The sequence below is a fragment of the Bacillus rossius genome, chromosome 3 (assembly GCF_032445375.1).
Source record: "Bacillus rossius redtenbacheri isolate Brsri chromosome 3, Brsri_v3, whole genome shotgun sequence".
NCBI lineage: Eukaryota > Metazoa > Arthropoda > Insecta > Phasmatodea > Bacillidae > Bacillus > Bacillus rossius.
In genome coordinates this window covers 38042009-38058794 of record NC_086332.1, presented here as the reverse complement: position 1 = coordinate 38058794, position 16786 = coordinate 38042009, and the positions used below count along the sequence as shown (strand labels likewise).

The following is a 16786-nucleotide window of genomic DNA, read 5'->3' as shown; positions in this document are numbered from 1 at the left end:
ACACACACACCCCTGACCAGACAGCTCCCTCAATGGCGGAGAGCGGTTACCCCTGCGAGGCACGCTACCCTCCAAGTACAGGTGCGGTGCACCTTGCCTTCTCGCGGCCAGCGGTGACAGCAGTGCCTTTCCTACGACCTCGCCAATACCCACACGCCATCTTTGTTTCAGACCATTAACTACACAGGCACGTACATTTCAGTTTTATTATTTTTCTTCAAAATTTTGTTGCCAGACATTTTTATTAGATATGTAGGCCTACTGTAATTTGCAATCGGTAAAAAGACTGGCATGTTTTGGTAACTTAAACGTTTTGTTCAACTAACTTGAATTAGTATTGTCTCTCTCTCTAGAAGTGTTTCTACGTCTGTAAAATACATAAATATACTTCTATACAAATATCGTATCAGTTTAGAAACAATTTTTTCACAAAGGTCTGGAATCAGCAAAAAATAAATAATAAAAACGTTGCCTTAAAGAATATCATACAAAGCAATTTATCACCCATTATATTTATGGTGAATATGAAGTAGTTATTTAAGTGATGACTGTTTTAAAAGTGGGAATGTATGTTCGGACAACCCGGAATGGCTCAAACTCATGGGCATCGAGCAGGTTTTGCAAGTGGTTCGGATCCCACTGTGATCTAGGAGGCCCGATCCAAGCCTTGCGGAGTAATACCTAATGTCGTAATAGGACAATATGGGAAAAACTGGCCAGTTAGCCACTGGCGAAGCGCGAGACACTTAACTGCATTACTTTCTAGCTATTTTACACTCCACTCCGCTAGAGGCCACTGTTGTAAACTAGTTCCTCGCACTTAAAAACGCAGGTACACTCCACGCCGCCAGGTTCGCTGACATCACTCGTCTCGCTTATTTCTTTCCTGTTTCCCCGCGGCGTTCCTACTACTATAGTTTGTAATACCCAACAAAGCACCGAACCAGCCAAATTTGCGGACGTTTTCCCAGGCCGCGGAAGCTTCGCTGTTGACGGCAAATTCACCGCGTGCCAACATCGTGTTAACAGCAGTTTCGGCGGTGTTTAGCTCACGTGGGAGCGAGGGGGTTAGATAAAGATCAATAGCGGTCACCCCTCCACGCGATAGCATGGGTTGAGAGAACAGGCGGGAGGTGGTCGTTGTTTGCACAGTGTCGGATGAGGGGGCGACATTCACAACGGACACGTGCGAAAGACGCCGAGCCCCTCATTGTGCGTGCGTCCCAGGCCCGCCGCTGTCCCGGCGAGTTATTTATTAGGGAGCCTTATTGGATTGCCGACCTCGTGACAAGTCAATCGCGGGGCGAACAGCTGTCGCGTTAAGCTCGGGCTTATTAACCGCCCCTGCGGCGCGGCGCGTGAGTCCAGTCGGGGCGTCGGGCCGGCGCGTGTCCGAGTCGACGTGGCGAGTCTGGACAGCTAGCAGAGGTTGGATAGGCCTCCACCGGACCACGGGTTCACTGGGTCTCAGTGTGATGTGGGCGCCAGCAGTGCTGATAAGGTGTTCAAAGGGCTAAGAACACAGCCAAATGTCTGGTTAGCTGAGTGAGGCAGGGGGCCAAAGTGGTGACTATGCTGGGATGGGTACCTAGCCCTGGCCTCAGGTCATAGCCGAAGCCCTAACACCTTCCCTAGACAGTTTTGTCTCAATTACTTGTTCTGGAATTCTAAAATCTGTCTGTAAGCTGACTCCCAACCTACCCTAAAAGGGTACCTACTTATTTGGGAGGACAGACGAGGGTGCTGACCTATTGGTTGGAATATGATGTGTGTCAGAGTCGCCCGGTCGCCCTCGGGCACGACGAGAGAAGTCGCTTCGCGCGGAAACAACCCCCTCTGCCTGCTCGCAGAGTGACCGCATTCCCCCCCCCCTCCCCGTGAGCTAAATACCACTGAAACTGCTGTTAACACGATACGGGCACTCGGCGAGTATGCCATCAGCAGCGAAGCTTCCACGCCCAGGTAAAAAAAGTCCGCAAATTTTATGAACTTTCGGGGCTGGATGTGACTTGCTTGGGTATTACTCCGCAAGGATATTGCACCTCCTAGATCATAGTGGGCTCCGAACAACTTGGACACCGATCCATTCCGGGCTGTTGCAAACGAGCCCACGACCCCTCAAGAGCGCGACCACAGATGTAATTTATGCGCTAGGCTAGCGGCTCCCATTTTTTTTGTTTGGCCAGGGTCCCTAATGATAAAAGTTCTTTTGGAGAAACCTCATCTCCTTCAAAAGAAAGTTATTTGTTATAAATTGTGAACATTCAAACCAAATTACTTTTATTTACACCTTATTGTTAAAGACCTCCTGATACATGATTGTTTGAATGTTTGTTCGTACAGAAAAGAAAGTAATTTTGAATCAAAAGCTTTTATTGCACGTATCTAATGTGATGAATGAAATTTGTTCTTAGTTTTATTTATAGTAGCCCTAAAATTAGGTTTCATGTCCGTCGGCTGCCTGCTTTATACGACACACGTCCTGCCTCTCTGAACCCCAGGGAGTTTGGAGGCAGACAATCAGCAGGAAGTACCATCGACTAACGACTCTAGAGAAAACACGTGTCGATATTCACATTGAAATACTTTTTTGTGTTAAATGCAAAGAAAAATCTGGGTGATTCTGGATTTGCCTTTCCAAAATTTACTTTGTTAAAGATTAATATTTTTTCCGTGAAAGCGTAGTTGAAATACGTGGAAAAATAACTTTATCGTCTTGCTCCTTTTTGACAGCTTTGAGATTTCTGAGGGCCCGGCACGCCTCCCTGGGCGGATAAAGGAACGTCTTCCCGATGCGACAGGATCACGACACAGGCTGAGAGCTTCTCGAGCGCTGATACCTGGAGGGCATCAGGCCGCTGTCTCGCATGCAGCATGTCTGTGACGAGTCCTCGAAATGTACGGGATGCTCTCGTAACTTAGAAACACAAAACTCAGAAACACATAAACTAGAAACATACAATATAGAATTTTATCAGTTATGACAGTTATAAGTTATGACTTCCTAATTTATGGCTGTGTGTTTTGGCGTTGCGTGTTTATAAGTTCTGACAGTTCCAAGTTGCGTGTTTCTAAGTTCTGAAAGTTCCAAGTTGCGTGTTTCTAAGTTCTGACAGTTCCAAGTTGTGTTTTTCTAAGTTGTGATAGTTTTAAGTTATTACATTCTAAGTTATGATGTTTCTAAACTGTGTGTTTCGGCCTTGTATGTTTCTAAGTTATGATCGTTCTCACTTATGACAGTTATAAGTTATGTGGTTTTATTCAAGAATTTCAAGTCATGACTGTTCTAAGTTGTAAATTTCTATGTTACGTGGGGATCCCGAAATGTACTAGTGGAGTGAGTTTTTTCTGAAGGACAGCATCCGCCAGAAAAATCACAAAATGCGATCTAACTGTAAGTGGTGTACAATTAGATGTGGAATGTAACTGACATATTTGGCGTAATCTTCTCTTAGGAACACATACCAAAATACTGAACGGGTATACTGACATACTTTACTACCATTATCCCATATTTTACTTAACCTATAGTGTCTGTATAGTAATGTGAATAAATTATTTTTGGTTACTTACTATGTAGCTAAACACATCACGTAACATAAATTAAGATTAAAATAAATAAACACCGAGCATATATTTTGAAAAAAAAAAATTGTCGTAGCAACAATCGATAATTTAAATGTGGCAAATTTTTTTTTTGGGAGAGATACAAAAACAACTTTATTTTGATATGCGACCAACGATGGGAAGTGCTTGGCTGTGACTGTGGCGCCCCTGGCGGTGGGGCGTGGAGGGGGTGGGGGCTGGCGGAGAACAAGAGTGACGTCACAGCACTGTCCGGAAGCGGGCGGACCCGCTAACGCGAGCTAATCACCAGCCTTCCTTTGTCGCTCCCGCTGGCGCTAACGCACACACAGTCTCGTGAGGGGGGACGTGCGAATAACAGAGCCGACCTGCTGGCTGCTTCACTTGCAGCGGCTCAGGGGAGCTTCCGACGACCGCCATTGTTTCGGCAGTCACCGTGATCGTTCATGAACTCATTGCTGATCACGGTGTTCGGTTGGAGCTTCACTTCTGTGCGCAGGAATGCGTTAATTCTGAACACTAGGATGCTTGTCAATGACAATGGCGATAAACAAGTATGATATTTAATATGACTAGGCGTATATGCAACAGAAAAAAGTGCAATTCAAACGTTTCCTGCGAGTGTGTAAATAACGAAACAAATTTGTGCACGATTAAAACAATAGGTAGGCCTACTTTTATAATGATCGTGTTTTTCTGTAAGGTGGAAATAATAAACCTTTGAAACTCGGCGTTCTCTGATGTAACACCTTATACTAATTTTTATCGGATTTACCCTAGCTCCAGTTTATAATGTAAAGAAGGCTTATGAACTAAACTGATCATATTACTACGGTAAAATATCTAATACTATAAAAATGCATAACACAACAGGGATTCGAACCCTGCAACTTTTTAAGCCGATGTCGGCTGGTGCTTCAACCAACTCCAGCGCGAAGATTGGCGTTATCAACGACAATCCTCCTACATACAGCCAGCAACGTGTAGGAACTAAGACGTCTCGATGAAGTCGGCTCCATTGACCCCCGATCAGTTCCGAACATATCTGAAAGTAGCTACTCGCTCGCGCAACCTCGAGGTCGGCATCATTTTTAAAAATTCGTACATTTTTTTAATTTTTAGAGTTTTTAATATTTTCACCTAACTCAATAACAATTGCTCATATTCGTGAGAGAGAAAAAACCAACCCTCCTGATTGTAAGCATTATTTATGTAATTAATTAACGTAACATTATCTATTTATTTTTTAGCTACAGTTAGAGTTACTTTCTTCTTACGTAAACCTACAATCCAGAAGGGGGGGGGGGGAATTAATAACGATTTTTTTGTACTATTACAAGGAAAATTCTCGGGAACTCAGTTGCCGAAATAAATTGTACAACTGCAAGACAGAGCTTTGTAAAATTACAAATGCCACAAAGCTCTGCCTTGTAGTTTTACAAGCGATATCGTTGGGAACTGAGTTTACTAGGGATTTCTTCGTAAACGTACAAAAAAAATTACAGTGTGTGTGTAGCACACCTGACACAACAAGAAAAAAACAAAACCAAAGATGCACGAACGCGGATCATTTATTCGGGTGACTGACTCGGGGTGTATGAATGTTAAGTGAGAGGTTGTTGGCGTGACTACAAAGACGTCTGGGTTAGTGCTCAGAACCGGGAAATCTCGGTCCCGAAACTACCGGGTATTCCCGGGATCTTTTGATATAGCAAAAGAACCGGGAATTTAAAATCGATTCCCGGTTCTTTCGATACTTTCGGGACCCGACATCGACAGCATAAAATTTCCTTTATATTGCGCGCTAAGGTTACTCTCACTTGATGCTCTCCTGTGGCGAGGCGATCATGCGAGCACTTCTCAGTCGGCAGTCGGTGTTCGGTGCCTGTGGTTGTTGCGCCAGTATTCATTCAATAACGATATGTTTTTTTTCTTCTTTTAAGTTTTTTATGAAAAGAAGAAATGTTATTTTAAGTTAGTAATTTTGTGATTTTGCATACGTGAAAAGATTATTTGTTTGAATATTTTTTTTTAAAGATTGAGAGTAAGACCGAGACTAAAGTGATTTGTTCACGTCAGTAGAAACCTTTTTTGCAATTAAAAAAAAAAGTAACTTAAATGTTCATCTTTTTTTTTTTAACTTTTGGTCAGTAAAACTTGTTTGGGAGTGTGATACTAACTACTACTACTTCAATCACCGACTGCCGCTGAAGAAGCGAAGACAAGAACTGGCCAGTTCCGAGAGTACCGGTTCCTTACAATCTAAAAAAAAAAAAAAAAAAAAATTGTACTTTTACAAGGGAAATTCTTGGAAACCCTGTTGCCAAGGATATTTTTTTTTGCAAAACTACAAGGCAGAGCATTGCAAAATCGCACATGGTACAAAGCTCTGCCTTGTAGTTTTACAAGTAATATCCTTGGATCCAAGGATCTTCCTTGTAAAATATACAAAAATTTCTTTCAGTATAGAGCCTAGTGCGGTCACCTAGCGTGTTGAGGCCGTAGTGCGCCTGGTAGACGGTGGAGCCGTTGGACGCCATGCCGGAGGAGATGGGCAGGCCGGAGCCCAGCCCCGACGGGCCCAGCGCCGAGCCCTGGTTCAGCTGGCCCAGGGACTGGCTGAAGCCGCCCATGGACACGCCCCCTTGCCCCAGCTGGCCGAGACCTGCGCACCACACGTCCTCTGCCCGCTCAGTCGACCGGCCGCCCGCGCACCCAGCCCGCACTCCACGCCACACTGCAGCGCAGTTGCTTCCGAAATCCCGCGTGATTTCACAACCAAGTCAGCAGAATGTCCCAGTTATCAACTCCAACAGTGTCGGCGAGCGTCGCAGAGTGTTGGTTCGAGGTCACAATCAAAGAACAGCTCGAACAGTTTTAGATGAGCGCATGCGCGAGTACTGTTTTCTTTATATTATTATTACTTTTTTTGTTTTATCGCTTGCAGCAGTGCGAAATAACGTCTCTTTCCCTAGTTAGTAGAGGGCGCACCTTAAAAATTTAATTGGCAAAAGGATGGAATGTCTTTGCACGAGAGTGGTTGCACGTCGAAGTCCCTTGACCGTTGGATTGGTCGTAATGGACGAGACGACAGAGCCGTTTTCCGCTGGTCTCCACGTTCACCTGACATAACGCCATGCGATTCTTCCCCCCCCCCCCCTTTTTTTTGGAGCTAATGATTTGCCAGGTTTGAAACATTTTAAGATGCCATTGCTTCCATTACTCCGGACGTGTTAACCAAGGTGCGGGAATTATTGGATGCTAGGTTGGATGTGTCCCGTATGACTAAATATGCACATATCGAACATTTGTAAGAAGAAAAAACTAGGTTATTTTACTTTTAAATTTGATTTATATATGTTGTAAATAGTCTAAATTGAACTGTTATAATATACCATTAAAACTGGGACATTCTGTTATGTACATCCTATAGCTATAACCTCAATTAATTGTGTATAAAATGTTTTATTTTCTACTTAAAAAACCTTATTAAAATGACTTTTATCAATTTAAACTCATAATTTTATGTCGAGCCTAGAATGTACTGGAAGCATGAAATATGTATTGCATTTTTGAATTAACCGTTCGTATGTAGCCTTCGTCTTAAATTTCTTAATTTTAAGTTTTTTATTAATTAAATCAATAAAAATTAAGTTTTCCCACAAGCCTGGAATACTAAAGTTACTGCAGTTTGGGGAAAACCTAATTCTTATTGATATAATGTGCTCGAATGGTTATCCCAAACTGTGTACTACATGCCGTCAAGCTTACAGTAAATGCTATAGGATCAACATAAAAATTTGCCTTCAAGTTTTATATACAATTAAATATGGGTATACAAGGAACTTATTTAAAATCATGTTAGAAATATGAAATATTATAAGCAAATAAATTAGGATATTTACCCCTTAAGGCCGGTGTCACACTATACTGTAGAACTGGAGCTGTTTTCAGTTCCTATTAGGGGAATTTCTTCCAGATCACTTGTTTACATGTTAGATTTTGATAAATTTATGAAGTGCATTCATGAGAGACCTGTGTTGTGCACTCTAAGAAAAGAGGTAAAAAGAATATTTAAAAAAAATGGGTTCATCTACTTATGTACGCGCGTTAGGAGTTACATTTACTTGGCGTAGAGTAAAAAAAACTAACCTTAAATTTTGCATAAAAATAATTTAAAAAATTAAATAATGAAAGTACTGAAGTGATATTATAAATAAGGTTGGTAAAGTATAAATTTAACACAATTAAATTTTTTGAAATCAAAACTCAGTACCTATTCAATATTAATATAAACTCCTGTATAAAATTAGATATTTAATTTAGTAAAATAATCAAGAAACATTTAATTAATAATGAAAATCAATAAATATGGGGTATGTTTATTCTAATTTATTAATTTAAATTTATTATGAACTAACAATATAATAATTTATAACGAAAATCAATTATACATACGAGAACATAACCTTACAAACACTCCCATGAAAACGGGCAGGAGACTACTAAACCTTCCACAGACACTCCCTGCCAGCGACAATGGAAGCTTACAAGCAACCTGCCATTGGTACAGATGGGAACATAACTTCGCTTGTATACATACCTACACTTGAAAAAGTTTATAATTACAATTTATATCACCAATAAGTTATTTACAATAAATATATATATTTTTTAATTATATGGAACAGCATTCAATACAATTACTAAAGTATGTGGTTTAAAGCACATATATAATTTTTATTTTAATGTAGCATTTTTTGTATTTAGCCATTTTTATCCTGTAAAAATTTCGTTGTGCGCGCATCGTAAAAATTCACTTTCATAATTTTCTTCAAAACTCTCCTAAAGAAATATGACTTCAAAAAAGCTGCGGAAATTTTAACCGCAGCTGCAGAAACGCAATGCGTGACACCGGCCTTAAACTGCTTTAAAATATTTATTCCATTTTACATCTACACTTCATCACCAGAAAATGTATTTACAAACACCAAACATCAGTAAAAAAAAAGCGTTACAAACTTGGGGAAAACATTAATTTCTCATAATTTGGCTCGAAATTCACCACCATGTAAATAGGTAAAAGCGATGGTTGTGATTTTCCTATACCTCCATTCTGAAATGTTTAATGTAAAATTTATTACAGGCTAACCACTATAGTAAAATAAAATAAATGCGTGAATATTCGTGGAATTTATTCAGCTGATTAAATAAACAAAGTATAAAGTTAAAATCAAAATAAAGAGCGTTCGCAATATTAAAAAAAATCATCAAGAAAATCTCAAATATCATTGACGCCATGAATATGTCAACACAATTTTATGGGTTACTAGCCGTTTGCCCGATGCGAAAACATTTGATCCTCATTTCTGCTGAATTATCAAACATGCTGATACAACTGACGTTTATTTACAAACAGAAACCTAAATACCAATTTCAGTATTTTTAACTTCAAAAAATAACTTTCATACAAAATTTATCCCCTATTCAACCCCCTTACGGGATGAATTTTCATAAAAACCTTTTTAGTGCTCACATACCTTGTATAAGGAACTCAAATGCAAAATTGCATGATTCTAGACCCATCAGTTTAATATATGCGGTGTCTCTCATGTAAGAGTTTTATTAAGTATATTGAATAATATATAAACCTGAAATTTTTTTTACACAAATTTCGTTCTCTAGTTTCAGCTTTAAAAAAAATGTTAAAATTATTGTAGCCATTAGTTCAATATGAAACATTTTTATAAATGAGCCATTTTTCATTCGTTTGAAAATAAACTGGCCGATGAACACATGAAAACAACTGGACGAAAAGCGCATGCGTATTGATTGCATTTGACTTTGTCCGGTTGAATTCCCATTGCATGGTGCGCGCGTACTTCGTCGCGTACTGAAATTTCACGCCGAACGCGCCTGAGGAAATGCAACTTCAGCACGTCAGTGCGAGATTCGGTCCTCTGGGTCATGAAGCCCGGTGAAGTTTCCTTTGACTTCCTGTAGCAAACTATGTACTACCGTTTAAAGGAAAGCAAAAACACACATAGCGACACACGAGCTCCCAAGAGCCGTCAAGAAATGGACACGCCATTTCATCGCGAGTCGGGGCCAGCATAGGAGAGCAGAGGCTGAGGCAACCCGTTCCAGCATGCCTTTTCCCATTCAGCCAACCAGCAGATGAACTGGAACGAAATGCCCTCACATCGCCAGAGCCCTGAGGGGCAGTTGCAACCCTAGTCTTTGCAGGGCTCTAGCACTACGTCTGGTAAAAGCAGAAAATATTTAAAAAATAAACTCTTGAAAACTATGTTTGTATCTTAAGAAATTTCGATGTTCTTTCTAGAAATTTTGTACTTGTTATACTAACTATCAAATTCCGTTGAAATTGCGTCATTATACGCGGAAATATTATTTTTGAAGGTTTTTGTTGATGATTAAATAATGAAGAGTTCAAATGAAATTATTCCTGTTACCATTAATGTCGTTGTTGTTTTTTTCACATAAAAGACTGTAGACGAAGGAGCGGTGGAGGGGTGTCCAGGAGTGGTGGAGGGGTGGTGGGGTGGAGGGGTGTCCAGGAGGACCTACCTGACGTCATGCCGGACATGCCCCAGCGCGTGTCGGCGCCGCCGAACATGCCCGAAGAGCACAGGCCGTCCGACATGGAGCCGAAGGGCGGCAGGCCGTGCGACGGCAGCAGCGCCCCTGGCGTCCGGAACACGTTCGTCGTCTTCTTCCGCTTCTTCCACTTGGCGCGGCGGTTCTGGAACCACACCTGCGGGCACAGACCCCCGCGCCCCGTCAGCTCCTCTGCAGGCGCCTCCGAGACAACCTCGGCCTGCCGTCCAACTCATCGCAGTTTACCATCGTGCACTAGCATGGCTCAGACCTGTCGGCTGTCGTCTGAAATACGTTTACAATGATGCATCGAAAATTTAAACTCATTATGATTTTTATGTTTTTGAACTTTTATAACACGTTATTTGCTTCTAATATTGTAGATAAATTACATTAAATAAGGCATTCATTCCAAGATTATTTTAGTTGTTTTACCTTTACAACATCTTTGAACTAAAGACATTTTTTTTTCTCTGGGAACAGCTCAAAATGCACGTTTAAAAAAAAAAGAACCAGTGCTGTACAAAAATTATATTTTGTGTAAGTTTAAATCATCCGTCTAGTCAAACAAACATGGCTGCATTAGTGACGTTTTCGTCATAACCTTCCAGCATTATATGGTCAACTTATTGGACGGTTTTGAAAGAGGAAACTTGCTATATTGGATAAGGCTTTTAAGGCTTTACCCACAGCGCAGTGGTTTGAATTCAGCAATCATGGCGCAAAAAAAAATTAACATTTTGTTTTGAACTGCAATTTATGAAATATTTTTGAGTAAAATCTTGAATAAGTAAAAAAAAAAAAGGCAAAATCTCACATGGCGGGTTTGGAAGTGCCTACATAAAAATCTACAGTAAAATACGTGAATCGTCTTTTCGATGAAGTTCACACTTATCTGTCAGCTTTTCAATATTCACATTAGTATAGTTTAATCTCGGTAGATCCTGTTAATGGATTATTATTATATTTATCCGACCATTAAACATTTTCAGCCACACGCAAAACAATGCCGAACCAAGTTCTAGAAGATAGACTGCGAACTCTTGATAAATTACCATGAAATCAGCCAGTGTCAGCTGGTCGATGTTGACCTCAAACGACTTGGACATAGCTGGGCCTCTGACATACAGGGCGTATAGAGTAGGCAGATATGCCAATAAACACATGCCGAACGATTCACGTCATTGCCTTGCAGAGCACCAAACATATACTATGTAGAGTGAACTGTTGTGTGTTCATCGCGGACTACAGTACTCTGATAACATAACAGCTGTTTATTGTTATGTGTATGTACCCAATGTGTTTTCGTTTGTTTTATGCGGATAGTGTAAATAGCAAAGGCAAGCATCTACCACCACGTTGCGCTCGACAAATGCGAATTCAAAGTTACACACAACAAGCTATTCACACAAATGATAAGGCTATTCTCCCCAAACCTTTTTTTTTTGCAAGAAAATTTGTTGATTTTCTACTTACATTTGAGTAAACTAGTTTGTTTTAAAAACCCAGTAAGCGAAAGTCTGTTAAAATCAATATTGGCCAACTAAAATGACTGTCTTTAAATATTACATTCTAGGCCCTATTCTCTCTGCAGGTGAATATTTAATGTCTGGAAAAGTTTATTACTAGAGACTGGAAAAATTCGCGATTTCAAATCCCTAAACGATAGACTCCATTATCCTCTATGCACTCGTGCAAATTACATCTGCTGATTGGTTACCGAATCGTAATACCTGTTGACTGGAATGATCGTGATTCGCTAATTCTTCTGTTAAAGATTTTTCATTGGCCCAGAGTCCTTCAGATAAACTGTGGCCCAATCACTGAAGCAGAGCAAATGTCTAACGTATTTGGACTCTACCCTATCGCGAAATGAATCCGCGAATTTTGTCTGTATATATAATTAATTAACATATATATAATATAGTAATTATATTATATAATAATTATATTCATTTATACGAGCAAATCATTTAAGTTAAAATACATCACTCATTTATAATTATTTAATTATTTCATGTAAATAGCCTATTTGTTTTAGGAAAATTAAAATATCGCTTAGAAATATTTAAAAATGTCGAAAGAAATGCCTTTTTTTACAAGTTTTTAACCGAAGGGTGCGTGTGAATTTATTGCAAAATACGTAAACAAATTTTGACTAAAGTAAAATCTATAAGACAAAATATTTAAATATAAATTATCATCAATCGAAACACATTGGTTTAGCATTAGTCAAGTTCCCAGGGAATAAAAAGGGGAGGGGATGTTGGTGCAAACATATACCAAAATACACACACAGACACACAGAGATTAAGGTCTAAGTTATTTTTTATATAAATATAAATTCTGAAAATATAAAGCTCTGCGATGCTGTGTGCGCTAGAAAAACCAAGAAATATAACACAATAACGAAAGGTACTTTAGCTATGAACAAAATATTAACAAATACCTTTTCATATTAATACAGAATATTATAGAACGATTATTAAGGAGAATGTTAAAAAAAAGTTTGGTTCTGCATTACTAGCCAGTTATTATTTAAGTTAAGGTCTGCTTTATCGTAATGTTTCTAAAACATCACCACAGCATCTGTGCACATCGGCAGGAACATTATTTTTTTTGCAGAGACTCTCTTCGATAGTAGAGGCACGCCTCTCTCCTCGCTGCTATTCCAGTCGAAGGGCGACATCTTGCAGGCGTCGCCCGAGGCGAAAGGCGCGAAAAGAGAAAATTGGCCGTAGCTCGTCGTTTGTTTTTTTCCCTCCCGCCTGTGTCTGGCCCGGTACTCGGAGCACGTAGTCGCCACATAAAGAAACAGGTTGGTTCGGTCGGAGGAAGTAAGAGTTCCTGGTCGGCGCCGGGAACGGACGGGAAGTGCCCTGGCAATCTGCCGCGGGGCCCGACCCTGCTTTTCTGGCCGGAGACATCGGCTCGGCGGGAATTTACGCCGGCTCGAGGCGAGCACAGCGTCTTTACTTTCTCTCGTTTCTCCCTCTTCTGCTCAAGTTCCGGTGCCACGTCTCACGACTTCAAGGCTCCCCCCCCCCCTCCCCGGCAAAATTCATAAAATCACAATTAACCCCCCCCCCCCCGGGAAAACACCAAACCCCTCTTCACCACCTCGCAAAGACCTAAAGACACCTAGGTGCGGTATTCCAAGACATTAGCGCAAGGTAGCGAATAAGCAATACTACCTTGTCGGGATAAAACTGTAACCAAACTCGCAGACCGTATTCCAGAACGTGTCCAAACCCAATCCCTGCTAGGCAACGAAAAATAAAAACCGTTTTAATAAACGGTACCTTGCACGAGGCTGGAAATTGATTTCAGTGAATTCTAGCGGGACGTTTGGCAACCATCGATACATTTTCTAAGCAAAATACCCTACACTACCGCGCCGAATTTAATGGTGTGATTTTTTTTAAATTTTATCTAGTACTTTTAAAGATGCGACAAATGGGGCCTGAAAGTTATCGTCTGCCCTTTTAGCGCAATCTGTTGCCTTGCAAGTAGGGGAGGGGTGGCCGAGCATTGTTTAAGCTGGACAGGTAACACTGGTTGTGTCGCAGTGCAACCCAGGCTGACTCTAGTGTAGTGTGTGCGTGTGTGTGTGTGATAATATCCTCAAAACCTATGACAAGGAAAAAAATCGGTCTTCAAATAGAACGTTAGTTACACAATATTTTTGACAGTATTATCAGTCTGAATGCCAGGGGATAGTTTATATCTTTACAGGGACGGTGTGTTTACATTAAACCATTTGAAATAGCCCATCATTGAGTTAGTTAAATCCTAAGCTCTGACACATCAGATGGATAGATGGATATCACTCCCAAACGTTTACGAGTCTAAATGTCAGAGTTATTTAATCTGGTAAATATATATTTATATATAATTTTTCATCGCTGTATAAAGATTGCTATACATTTTTAACGCGCGCGAACACACACACTTTTATCTACTTAACAAAACTCTAACACTGGCTGACTGAGAGACAACGCAAGGCTTAAACCGGTGGATCTAGAAGCATTAAATTTTGCTTAGGAGTTCCTTATACAACTTAGGTGAACACTAAGAAATCATTTTTGAAAGTTCATTCCTTGAGGTGGTTAAATAGGGGATGAAATTTTGGGAATTACCATCGGATGCACGGCTGGTATATTATAAATTTATTTATATTCATTTGTATGTACTTCAAGTGACAAAAATTAATAAATTACTATATCGTAGTGTGAATTTAATCTTTAAATTGCTACCCTTAGGTAACTATCATCTTCGAAAGCTTGAAACGAACATACACTTAGATAAAAAAAAGCTTAGTCGTTCTGGGATTTAGATACCAGAACTTCTGGAGAAAAAAACCCCTGGCCATTAGTAATTTTACCCTTCAAAATACGTAAAAATTCAAAATCTTGATCCACCACAATTTTGCTCGGGTCTTACTTGAGCACAGTGGCTGTGCTAGAAAACCGCGGGAATATTGACATTAAGAGGCCTGTGGTTTACAGGACAAATAGACATACAACGTGTAGGGTCTATCATAGTTTACAGATTGTTATTTTTCATAAAAAGTGAGCTAGGGGGTAAAAGAAAGATAGGTCACGAAAATCAATATCCAAGCTATTAAATTAAAACGATGGCTCTCTTAAGTGCCTCTTGGGCATTAAAAAAATGAGAGCATTGTGAATTATTGCTCCATAAATTCAATCAAATATCTCTTTTGATTTGAAACTATCTCCCTACTTTCTTTAATAAAAACTAATTTATTGTAACTGGAAATCATTCAAGAAGAGAATTTTTTTTTCAACTTTTGGGTTTTTGTCTCTTCCTTAGCTATCCCAAACTTATCCAAACGAAATTTAAGTTGCGTGCTAATTATTTTTTGTTTTCAAAAACGTGCTCGGAAAACCATGAAGCCCCTGATTGTGGTCACGCGGTGAGCACGCAGTGTTCTGGGTTCTATTCCCGCCAGGATCCCTCAGAAGGTTTCTGCGTGCGGGAAGCGCGGCGATCGTCCTGAGCACACACACGGTGTTCTCGGAACTACCCTCCGCCATCCCGGGCCTATGCGCGTGAACCACGCGACGTGAAACACAACCGTCACAAGTGTGAAACCACCTTCGGGATTTACCGACCTGGGAAACGACCTCCACATTACATTACTACCCCATAAGTAGGGACAAGTTCATGAGCGTCGCAAGGATATATTTTTTGAGGGGGACTTCAATATATTTACTTAGTTGTTGAGGAATATACATCCTCTGGAAAAAAGGACCCCCAAAAAATTTGGGGTTTGAAGGTGCAAAAAGGTGGTTTTTAGGCATTTTTCTTTCCTAAATATTCTTATTATAGTTGTTTGCAATATATAATTTATTTTTTCTAAAAAATATTTTCATAGAACAAATTTGTAAAAACACAGTTATCATATCTGTATTCGGTATCGGACCTGATTTTGATATTACACGAAGATCGAATTAAAAAGTGCTCACATTACCACGATTGGACTAAATGCACCATGCGCAACATATGGGTTGTATCACAGAAATCATATTTTTAATATAACTACGAAACTAAATATACCTATTATTGGAGGGGACGAAATCGAAGACTTTTATTATTGGGGGGGACGTGTCCCCCCCGTCCCCCCCGGTTGCGACGCCCATGGACAAGTTTACATGGTGAACTGCACTAAAGCCGAAAAAGCACCGAAAAGAATGTCAATGCAGCATGTAACACCAAAATGCCCCAAAAAAAATCATAAAATTAATCAGCATATTTAATTAAAACTCAACGGAATCTTTAAATAAGTTAAATTCAATGAATGTAAATAAATTAGCATGGAGTTAGTACCGAAAAGTATGTACTAATTAGATTAGAAATATATTTTTTTGCTTTTTTATATTGGAACTGTTATTGTAACTAATTTTTATATTACGACATTGGAACATTTTACAAACGCACATATTATTGCTGATTTATTTTTATTGTTCTTAGTAGTTAGACAAGATTATTACAAATTATTGTATTTTTTTAAACAGTGCAACATATATGATTTAAAGTGTAAATTTTTTTTCTTGAAATAAGTATCATTGAACAAGAGTGTCGTAGTTGTTGAAAATTGTGCTATCTTGATGAATAAGCAGAGTTTATAAAAAATAAAAAACAATAACACAGAAATATCTTGTTAAAAATAACGTAACTGGCATAAAAATAAAGCCATAAATTCTTGTATCTACAAACAAGTGGAGACCTGCAAGGAAGCGTTATTTCTGGATGACAAGCTAGGCTCTGCGAAACCTTTCAAAGATACCTTCGTTGCCGCTTGTTGGTGGATGTTGCAGGGTTTCACCTCCTCTTATTGTCGCACATGATCCCATTATATTATTCTTGTTAGTCATTGTTGTTTTCAAGGCGTGTCAAATAACATTTTATCCAATCTGAATGATTTTCCGAAAGTACAAAAATTTGCAAACCAGTTTGTCCCGAACAGTAATGCAAATTTTGATGGTCACTACAAATTGACGTCCCGGGCAAAAAAATTGTTTTTTAGTAACACGAATAAACCACAGCCGGAAAACTGTGA

The 16786-nt window shown here is 39.6% G+C and overlaps 1 protein-coding gene across 5 annotated transcripts in view; it reads right to left on the bottom strand.

Moving 5' to 3' along the window:
* LOC134530536 (homeobox protein orthopedia B-like) overlaps positions 1-16786 on the bottom strand; it is a 149019-nt gene that overhangs the window by 8057 nt on the left and 124176 nt on the right. For 4 of the 5 annotated variants that reach the window (XM_063365440.1, XM_063365437.1, XM_063365441.1 and 1 more), the window contains exons 3-4: positions 10174-10360; positions 6071-6268 (exon numbers count right to left, since the gene is read on the bottom strand). In XM_063365440.1, the coding sequence (XP_063221510.1) occupies positions 6071-6268; positions 10174-10360 (385 nt within the window). The remainder of the gene's footprint in view (positions 1-6070; positions 6269-10173; positions 10361-16786) is intronic. The other variant, XM_063365438.1, reaches the window with a different exon arrangement.